The following is an 11,501-nucleotide window of genomic DNA, read 5'->3' on the forward strand; positions in this document are numbered from 1 at the left end:
GGGTACATAGCAGCCCCTGCTCATGCTTCTGAGAAGAAAATCAAACAGGCCCCCAAAGAATATGAACATTAAGTGACATAAATGCAGCAATTTGATTTAGGGAAGTTTTCAGTTTGTTTGCTTTTGGTGTGTTTTTTCATCATGATGGTGAGAATGGTATCACCATTACAAATACAAAGATAGTATTTGCACCAAAGATATGCAGAATAGGATCTGTAGGTATATGGACATCCAAAAGAAAACATCTAGGAAGTGAAACCAGAGAGGCCCATAAGCTAAGACCAGAGTAGAACCCTGTAAGATGCATTATGGGAGCCGAGCACAAGGTGTCAGACGGGGCCAATGGCCTCATTTGCCAGGGACTGGAGTTCAAACACTGATTTGGAAGGATACCTAAGCCACAGGATAATGCAAAAGTCTCAGGCACGCTGTAGATTGTGAAACATTTGGCGAACCCATTTCTCTAAGGCAAGTACAGGAAATTCCTCACTATATAATAATATATTTTTCTTCTGTGCACGCAGTCCTTGCAGTTAGGCAATGACAGATTATTAGATAAGCATCTCCCAGTTGGTATATAAGCACTCAGACTAACTGAGTGAGGTGTCCTTTCACCCAAAACACTACTCTTTCATGCCAAGGACCTCTAGACCTAGGGGTTTTAAGTGCCTTGCTTTTGATTTCATGTAACTTACTTGAGCAGTGAAGACTAAGTATTTACAGCTTGAATTTCTCTTGTAATTCTTATGTTTCTGATCAGTTTCTTATGAAGAATGAGCTTAAAGGGCACCCATATTCTCCCCAAGGCAGAGCTTGTTATTAATACAATGTTAGGGCTCAGTCAGAAGAACACCAAATGCTGCTCCCTGTGTTTGGAAAAGTTCTCTATATTAGCCCCTCTGTGCACCTTTATGTAAGGAATCACTGTGTGGGGCAAATGGTCCTTTCTCTAGATAGCTTATAAGCATCTTGATAAATTTACATTAGAAATTCAATTAACTTTATATTAAAAGGTCAATTAACTTGGCCACGGTAGAGATTGTTTTTAATTACTTTTCCTTGTAGGGCTTCTTTTCTTGTCCAAGCACAAGTGACGCTATCAAATGATAGTCTCATTGCCTGTGGTCGCCTGAAATTCATTTGCAAAACACACTGGAAATGACTGTCTTGGTGAAATGAATTAATAGGACACTCTTTGGGCAATTCATCACTCTTATAAACCTTAGGACATAAAATATCACAAGCAATAATAGAGTATTTTAGCTTAAACACACTGTATTAGATCATTCATGACAGTATCTTTCATTACCTGTCCTTGATGGTTTCTGTTTTCTTGGTGAAAGATAATAATGTAAAATTATTTTAAGAGTCAGTCCTTATTACATTATATTACAGTGTATTTTATGAAAAATGAGCAAATGATGACATGAAAAACTAGCTATCCTATTCCATTAGAGGGTTCTTGGTTATCTTTGTGTTAAGATGGGCACAATTCAACTCATTCATGTAGGATTAGAACACTTACACTTAGAAGACAGAAGAGATTACCATTTGGCACTATGTGACAAGTGGTAATGTAGTGTCCACTTGTTACCAAGTTGTAACCTATACTAACCATCACTCCGTGGTTACTTCAAATGAAAACAATAATAAGGATATAAACATATGAATAATATGTTTAAATATTATATATGACTATATATTATTATATATGGATATATTATATAATATAAATATATGACTATATTATTATAGTATTAACATATCATATATATTATATAGTATATATAATATATATATTATTATTATGTTAACTCGGACCTCCAGATGACTAGCAACTTAAAAGTAAAGCAAACACTACTCAGGAGTTTGATATGAGGCAAAGTCTGGAGATGAATTTTCTTGTTTTATTTTTGCAGAAAGGACCTACCTCCACCTTATAGAAGCACTTTATAAACTAATCTATATAAATCTCACTACAACCCTATGAGACATAATTCATTGCTCCCATTTTAGTGATGAGCAAACTGAAGCTTATGTTTCAGCCAAGTTCACACGGTTCATTAGTGGCAGAGTCAGAAACTACACCCACATTAACCTGTCTTTCCAGACTTCCCATTTCCCCTAGGATAAAAGCACTGGCTCTAAGTAATGAGAACATGAACCGCTAACGAAAGGGAGTTGGGGAGTGTGCTGAATTCTTAGAGGGCAGCTTTAGAACTGAGCCAGAGGAAGGGAATGGTTTAGGCCAGTGCAACTCAAAAAGAGTGGGGTTACAAGAGTGTAAATTAACTATGTCATTAAGCATATTTTTCCCCATAGCAATGCTTTCTCAATGAAAGGAGCTGTGCATTGATTTACATTCCAGTGCACACTTATCTTCTCATGCACCAGCAATAGTTTGTGAACCATTAACCAGTCTATGGACCTTGCTTTAAGTGGCACAAGCTTAAGGAATGTCTTATGAAATTTCCCTTTTCTGTGAACAGTTAAATCATTTTGGATCAAAGTTATCCTTAAAGTTATCCTATATTTTTTCCATTTATATTAAAAAAAATAAGAAAGCCACACGTATCCGTATCACAGATAATAATGAAGGCCGATGTCCTAAACCCTATAAATCTATGTGGACATTAATCTTAGTTGAAGTGGTATGTCTCTTACTAGTTTTAGTAAACTAAACTCTACCAAAAGCAAAGGAAAATGGCTTTCCTAAAGAATGAACAATATTGCTGTCAGACAACATGATGTTTGGAGTGAAATACAAATTTTAAAATGTGTTATTCATACCTGCACCTCCACCAATGCTTAGAATCTTAATTTCAGATTTTGTGTCTCCAATCCTGAAAAAAAAAAAAATTATGTAGTTTAAGAAAAATGTGCCAGGTGGTTTGTAAAATCTGATTATCAAGTCTAGTTGAAGAGAACAGACTAAAATTACAGTGAACAAAAACTAGGCCAACAAGAAAGGCCTCGATCGTTTCAGTGGTTATATTGTTGTCTTCAGAAATCTTTAGAAGTAAAGGTTCCATTTATTACCAATCTTGAACTGGGAGACTTTTAGAAACAGCACTATAAACATCTCAGAGGTAGGAAATAGCATTTGTTTGAAGATAGTTTGGAGAACAAAAACAGAAAATGTGGGCCTTTGAGTCTGGTAATATAATAAGCCATTCATTGTAGATGGGAGAAAAGCTAAGGTGATTCATACTATCTCTGATATTTGCCTTCTTTCCTTCTTCTTGCTAACTTCCTTTCAATAAACAAATGTTTATTAAACATTTATTATGTGCCTATCCTAAGCACTGATACATAAAAATGAAAAGACCACTTTGCTCTCAAGTTGAAATGTGAGACAATAAAGCCCAGTATTATGGCTCTATACAGAAATAGAGTGGAATTGATGGGCTGGGATGCAACAGTAGGACTTTCTTTAAACTGATGTAAAAAAAAAAATAAGGGGTCAGAAAAAGGACGAGGTGCACGATGACTGCCACGTTGTGAATTTGGATGACTGGGTGAAGCGTGGAATCGAAAAGGAAGCTGGACAATGTGATTTTATGGCAAGTTTATGTTTTGTCAGTTTTTTGTTTTTTGTTTTTTTTGGTTTTTGATAAATCTGAATTCAACAGACATTTGGATATGCAAGATTGAAGCTGGGTAGGAGAGAGATCAGGATTGATGATGTGTTCTGGAGAATTATCATATAGTAATGGTCGAAACTAGGAGAATAGATTCTATCACCCAAGGGTATTGCAAAGAGAAGAGCAGTGGGATTATGACACGATACCAACTTTGAAAAGTCATGGGATAATGGGGAACACACAAAGAAGACAGAGAGGAAAGCAGTAAAGCTCAGAGAGACGCTAAGAGAATTAGAGAAGGAAAAGGCCATTGTACGTGTCTGACTGTATTACTAAAACATAAAAAAGGACAACTCTCCATTGAATTTGGCAATATGAATATCTTTGATAATAGCAGCTTTAAAAGGTGGTTGAGGGCAGGAGTCAGATGGCAGTGGGATTAAAAGTGAACTCAATAAAGAAGAAGAAGATCTAGAGATTTTTGAAAAAGGATGAAAGAGTGAGAACGAAAAAGGGAGACTGCTAGAGAGGAAACATGAACTGAAAGAATGGTGCTTGTTTGTTTGTGCTTCAGGATGGTAAACAAGCCTACTTTTTGGCTAAAGTGAGGAGCCTGCCCAGAGTAATAGGAAAAAGACAGATTGAAGCAGAGTTCTTAAGGACACTGGGAAACACAGAGTCAAGGACACCTATGAATGAGTTGCCTTCCTCAGTTCTAATTATCTTCCAATTCATAATCATGAGTCCTAATACACCCATCCTTGTCTGTGCCCTTGGTTAATTCTCTCTCTTTTTTTTTTTAAAGATTTAGGTTTTTTTTTGGTTTTTATTTTATTTATGGCTGTGTTGGGTCTTCGTTTCTGTGCGAGAGCTTTCTCTAGTTGCGGCAAGCGGGGGCCACTCTTCATCGCGGTGCGCGGGCCTCTCACTATCGCGGCCTCTCTTGTTGCGGAGCACAGGCTCCAGACGCGCAGGCTCAGTAGTTGTGGCTCACGGGCCTAGTTGCTCCGCGGCATGTGGGATCTTCCCAGACCAGGGCTCGAACCCGTGTCCCCTGCATTGGCAGGCAGATTCTCAACCACTGCGCCACCAGGGAAGCCCTTGGTTAATTCTTAAAAATGCTTCTATCATTAGCTAGCATAGTGAGGTTACGGAGCAGAGCACCTAGGTTGAAATCCTAGCTTACTAATATGTAACCTTGAGCAAGTTATTTAACTTCTCTGTGCCTTTATTATTGATTCTAAGAAATAGGATAATAATACCACCTACCTTATAGGGTTGTAATTATAGTATCTGCCTTATGGAGGAGTTGTGAGGATTAAATGATGTAACTGATGTGAATCTTTTAGAAATGTGTCTGCACGTGACAAGCACTCAACTTATTATTATTATTCCAGGCACAGCTAAGTGACTTATATGACTTAACTCTTTTTTAAAAAAATTTTTTTATTGAAGTATAGTTGATTTACAATGTTGTGTTAATTACTGCTGTACAGCAAAGTGACTCAATTATACATATATATACATTTTTTTAATATTCTTTTCCATTATGGTTTATCGTAGGATATTGAATATAGTTCTCTGTGCTATACAGTAGGACCTTGTTGTTTATTCACTCTGTATATAAAAGCTCACATCTGGGACTTCCCTGGTGGCGCATTGGTTGAGGGTCCGCCTGCCGATGCAGAGGACACAGGTTCAATCCCTGGTCCGGGAGGATCCCACGTGCCGTGGAGCAGCTGGGCCTGTGCGCCACAACTACTGAGCCTGCACTCTAGAGCCCACGAGCCACAAGTACTGAGCCCGCGTGCCACAACTGCTGAGGCTGCATGCCTAGAGCCTGTGCTCCACAGTGGGAGAGGCCACCGCGATGAGAAGGCTGTGCACCGCGATGAGAAGCCTGTGCACCGCAATGAAGGGTAGCCCCTGCTCGCCTCAACTAGAGAAAGCCCGCACGCAGCAACGAAGACCCACGGCAGCCAAAAATAAATAAATAGATAAATAAGTAAATTTATTAAAAAAAAAAAAGCTCACATCTGCTAACCCCAACCTCCCACTCCATCCCTCCCCCAACCCCCTCCTCCTTGGCAACCACCAGTCTGTTCTCTGTGTCCGTGATTCTGTTTCTGTTTCCTAGGTAGGTTCATTTGTGTCACATTGTAGATTCCACATATAAGTGATATCATATGGCATTTGTCTTTCTCTTTCTGATTTATTTCACTTAGTTTGATAATCTCTAGTTGCATCTATGTTGCTGCAAATGGCGTTATTTCTTTTTTTTTTTTTTTTTTTGGCTGCACTGGGTCTCCATTGCTGTGTGCAGATTTTCTCTAATTACTCTTTGTTGCAGTGCACAGCTTCTCACTGCAGTGGCTTCTCTTGTCGCTGAGCATGGGCTCTAGGAGCGCAGACTTCAGTAGCTGCAGCACATGGGCTCAGTAGTTGCGGCACGTGGGCCCTAGAGTGTGCAGGCTTCAGCAGTTGTGGCTTGCGGGCTCTAGAGCACAGGCTCAGTAGTTGTGGTGCACAGGCATAGTTGCTCCACGGCATGTGGGATCTTCTGGACCAGGGATCAAACCCATGTCCCCTGCATTGGCAGGCAGATTCTTAACCACTGTGCCACCAGGGAAGTCCCACAAATGGCATGGCTAAGTAGTATTCCATTGTGTATATGTACTACATCTTCTTTATCCATTCATTTGTTGATGGACATTTAGGTTGTTTCTGTGTCTTGGCTATTGTGAATAGTGCTGCTATGAACATAGGGATGCATGCATATTTTTGAATTATAGTTTTGCCTGAATATATGCCCAGGAGTGGGATTGCTGGATCATATGGTAGTTCTATTTTTAGTGTTCTGAGGAACCTCCGTACTGTTTTCCATAGTGGCTGCACCTACTTACATTCCCACCAACAGTGTAGGAGGATTCCCTTTTCTCCACACCTTCTCCAGCATTTGTTATTTGTAGACTTTTAATGATGGTCATTCTGACCAGTGTAAGGTGGTACCTCATTGTAGTTTTGATTTGCATTTCTCTAAGAATTAGCAATGTTGGGCATCTTTTTATGTGCCTGTTGGTCATCTGTAGTGAATTAACTCTTTGAATTCTTACAACTCCTCTATGAGTTAGATACTATTATCATCCCATTTCATATATTATGATGATAACTAAGAATTATTGAAAACTTGCTATTTTCCGGGCAAGGATCTAAATGCATTATATGTGACAACAACAAACTTTACTATTTACAGCTGTATGCTATAACCATCCTCACCCTGCTTACCACCTCCAGATAGGGGATTGAATAATTCCTCCATGAAAAAATAACCCATTTCACTAAATAAACTTATCTATATTGGCATCTGAGAATCTCCCATCAAGTGCAAAATCTACATCGAATTACTACAGTGAGCCAACTGCTCAACAGACTGTTCCTGTACATACACAAAGAGGACCTAAACTAATTTTTAGTGCCTTATTATTTGATTGGATGGACAACCAAGACTCATCAGTAGTTGGGGAGCTCCCCTAACATGAGAGAGACCAAAAGAAACAGAAGAGGAGAATTCAGAAGAAACATGCAGAGAGCAGAGGAAAATTTTATAATAGATAAAAGATGGTATTATATCTATGAAAGATAAACAGGATGCTATAAAAAAGGAACATTCTTGGAAATTAAAAATACAATAGCAGGGCTTCCCTGGTGGCGCAGTGGTTGAGACTCTGCCTGCCAATGCAGGGGACACGGGTTCGAGCCCTGGTCTGGGAAGATCCCACATGCCGCGGAGCAACTGGGCCCGTGAGCCACAATTACTGAGCCTGCGCGTCTGGAGCCTGTGCTCCGCAACAAGAGAGGCCACGACAGTGAGACGCCCGCGCACCGCGATGAAGAGTGGCCCCCGCTTGCCGCAACTGGAGAAAGCCCTCGCACAGAAAGGAAGACCCAACACAGCCATAAATAAATTAATTAATTAATTAAAAAAAAAAATACAATAGCAAACAATAGAGGGCTGAAAGATAAAATTGTGAAAACTGGAAATATAAGAAAATTAGAGAATCAACTGAGAAAGTCTTCTGTTTGATGAATAGAAGTTCCAGAAAGAAAGAAAAAAAAAAAAAATAGAGGGCAGGAATGATTAAATAATACCAAAGCTTCCCTAAACTGAAGGATCTGAATCTTAATTGAAATGGCCCAGGGACTACTCACAAAAATGGGTGAGAAAGACCCACACCATAACTCATCATCTTAAAATTTCAGAATACTAGATATAAGAGAAGATCGTAAAAAACAAAAAACAACAAAAAGTTCACAAACCAAAGATGAGGAATTTGAATGGCATTAGATTTCTCAACAGTAACTACAAGACCATGGAAAAATATCTTTAAATTTCTGTTATAAAATCATTTTCATTGTAGAGCTTTATACCTAAACTATCTAACAATCTAACAAAGATGAGCAAGGAGTGAAAGCATTTTTAAACACACAGAGTCTCAAAAAATTTACCTCCCATGCACTCTTTCTTAGAAAGTTCTTAAAGGATTAGCAGGGAAGAAAAAAAAAAAAAAAAAGACTAAAGAAACCAAGAAAAAAACAGCATGAGATCCAGAAGCCAGGAATTCAGTACTGGAAAGAGAAGGGAATTTCTAGAAGATGAAATAAATTCCTCATCAATACTTGTATAGCAGGCCAAAAGCAAATCAGCCCAGACTGGAAAAAAAGAACAGAGAACTCCAGAAAAGATGTTCCCATGAGGAAAAATCAGCAGGTTACTTGATCTGTTGGAATATATTGAGAGGAGATTAATACTTCTGCTTGGGGTATAAGTAGTGATAGGTACATAGGAAGCTAAGAAAATAAACTAAAATCAAGACAATAGTTAACTCTAGGAAAAACAAAAGCCTGTACATGAAAGGAAATATAATGATAGTAGTAATGATAGTATAAATGCATTGTTCAATTATGAAAAATATTTACACAGGCAAAATGATATGATATAAACAAATTAACCAAAATTTAGACATATATATGTATATATTTATATATATATATACATACACGTATATATTATATATACCCACTATATATATATATGTTGTATTGACATAATGGGGAGAGGGATGTGCATGTTTATTTAGCTACTTTAATACATCAAAATTAAGAAAGAGAATAACATGTTATTTAGAATTAGGAAAGAAAATTCCATAAGCAACAACTAAATGATTTCAGAGTGTTGAAAGTGGTTGTCTCTGGAGAGCCCAAATCAGGAATGGAAGTGGGTAAGGCAAGGAACCACTATTTTTGTTGTTACTCTAAGCATCCATAGTATGTCTTCAAACCAAACGGATGGCTGAAGTAAACCAAGGATCTGCATAAGCCACAGACATGAACCCAGATGCTTAGTATTGCGAAAGAACTCAGAAATTAACTCATTACCTTTAATTTTAGAAATGAACAAAAAGACTCAAAGAAGTAAACTATAATTAGTTCCTAGATAAGAAATTGTATTTGCTGTCTGCTTTGACTTTTGCATTTGTTATCCTATTACTTATTACTTATTAATATATGATACTTAATTTAAAAAAAAACATTTAAAAACTGAACCATGAAAAATAGAAGATAGAAAGGGAAATAAAATTCCATATACATCCAACAATGCCTTCTCTGGTCAGGTGGAGTTAACTATCCTGGTGAAAGAATTACAGGCCTACAATAGAAAAATCCAGCAAAAGATAAAAATATCAGTTTCCTTTGCTGATAGGACACTTTCCTTTCCAGTTGCAAATTGGATCCCCAGCCATTTCCCCCAGTTTTCCATCATTATTTCCTGAAGCGCAGAGTAAGTTCCAGCAATCCACCCCCAGATAGGTGATTTGATTATCATTGCCATGTGAAATCTGTTACTCTCATAATACTTATCAGCTCTGGCACAAATTGAACACATTAATCACCAAAAAAAAAAAAAAAAAAAAGGAGTCTGCGAGAAGGATAGGCACTAGTGAGTTTCACTGATAATGGGAAAATGCTTTTTTAGGGCCACATTGCTAATATTAAGTTGAAAGTAAAAGACAATTATTATTATTATTTTTTTTTCTGGAGAGTGGTAACTATAATAATGGATAAGGAAAATGAATTTAAATGGGTATTAAGAGAATTGAGAGGCACCCACTCAATCCTCAGGGGTAAATAGTATTTGGTAATTATTTGATTCTAATGCAAAAATACTAGACTCCGTTGGGGATTTTTTTTTTTTTTTTTCCGGAAGGTAAAATTTGGAGGAGGGCTGAAAAATCTGAGCTCAAAGATTGGGATCTTATCTTTTCCCAAAGGAACGTGGATTTGTGCCTTCCGATGGTTAACGCTTATCTCCGAGCAGCTGGAAATCCAGCACAAATCAGAGCCTTTGAACGTTTCAAGCGAGCGTCTAACTGAAACGCTGCAGGAGAAGGGGCCCAGGGCGGCGCGGAGGGTCGAGCGGGGCGGCTGTCAGTACCTCGTTCTTATCCCCGCGCCCAGCCTCCCGGGATGGCCTTGACCCATCTATCACTGCACAGAACGAGACCGAGGCTTGTCCCTGGGACAAAAACGGCCTTTTTTTTTTTTTTTTTGGTTACCTTGCTATTATGCCCGGCAGCTTCTCGTCCATGAATTGCTGCATGCACTGATGCTCCGTGGAATTGTCGAGAAACCTCCGGAAAGATTCAACATATCTGCTGTGGTCAGAAACCAAGCTCTTCATGGAAGATGCCATGTTTGGTTTTCTGAGAAAGACAAGGAGGGAAGGGAGGTCTAACTTCCCTCTTCTCTTCCCAGTTCCTTCTTTCTCTCTTCACCCGCACCAGTTTATATCCAAAAAAAAAAAAAAAAAAAAAAAAAAAAAAAAACAAACACAAAAAAGCCCTGCTTGGAATTTAACGTGCTGGAGAGGCTGGGTTTGCAAAGATCGTTACTAAGTGACTATTTGTACAGGACTTTGCCCCTGAGACTTTAACCCCGACACGGGCGTTTTGGAAGAAATGAAGTCGTAAAGCAAAGCAGTAAATCCACTGCTGAAACTTGTTTTAAAACTCTTGAAGTTCAGAAAGTCCTAAAAACAGACGACATTCAAATCACTTCCTGTTTTGGCAGCAGGGGCCAGCCAGTAAGTTCCCAGTGGGAAAGTGGCTGCTTTCAGGGCCAAAGGCGGCAAAGGCAGGAATAAACAGGCCAGCTCCAAGGTTACAGACCGCTTCCAGAAATCGACAGCTGCTGAATCTTTGACAGAAGATTGTCATCTGCCTCCGGGCTTTCTGTTAGGAGAGTTTCATGCCTTCACATCCCTAAACACTTGAACTTTAAACTCTGCTGCGTTTCTTCATATGCTGATTGATTTGTTGTGATTCAGGAACAGAGCTATTAACTGAAAGGTCTGAGAAGCCTAGTTGGGAGGTGAAGATGGGGGAGAGGAGGAGGGGGCAGAGAAAGAAGTCTCAGGGAAGAATGCAGGACACTGGAATCCTTCAATCCATAGGAAGCCTTCCCTAAGTGCTTCTGAAAGTGGGATCCTAGAAATGTAGGATTGGATGAGCCTTTGGAGGCCCAGTGGTGTCACCCATCAAAAGAGCCAACGCATTTGAGTATCCACATGCTGAGCCTTTTACCTGGGAAATGGTCTTTAAGAAATCCACCCCTTATCCAACATGGGATGTTAATAATAGTATCCAAATCATGAAGGAGTTAGGAGAATTAAATTCATATACCTCTCTTAGAAATGTGTCTGCCTAAACCATTCTCTTCCTCTGATTCAGGTCCAAAGCTGCCCTCTAAGCATTCAGCATACTCCTTAACCCTCTTTAATAAACATCTCATGGTCTCACTACTCTTAGAGCCAGTGCTTTCATCCTAGGAGGAAATGGAAACTCTGGAAAGGCAGATTAC

The 11,501-nt window shown here is 38.9% G+C and overlaps 1 protein-coding gene across 1 annotated transcript in view; it reads right to left on the reverse strand.

Moving 5' to 3' along the window:
- HNMT (histamine N-methyltransferase) overlaps positions 1-11,055 on the reverse strand; it is a 36,816-nt gene extending 25,761 nt beyond the window's left edge. The window contains exons 1-2 of the mRNA XM_082395827.1: positions 10,199-11,055; positions 2,791-2,843 (exon numbers count right to left, since the gene is read on the reverse strand). Of these exons, the coding sequence (XP_082251953.1) occupies positions 2,791-2,843; positions 10,199-10,335 (190 nt within the window). The 5' untranslated portion in view covers positions 10,336-11,055. The remainder of the gene's footprint in view (positions 1-2,790; positions 2,844-10,198) is intronic.
- Between the last annotated feature and the right edge of the window lie 446 nt (positions 11,056-11,501).

The sequence above is a fragment of the Balaenoptera borealis genome (assembly GCF_965194805.1).
Source record: "Balaenoptera borealis genome assembly, chromosome: 6".
In the NCBI taxonomy this organism is placed as follows: domain Eukaryota; kingdom Metazoa; phylum Chordata; class Mammalia; order Artiodactyla; family Balaenopteridae; genus Balaenoptera; species Balaenoptera borealis.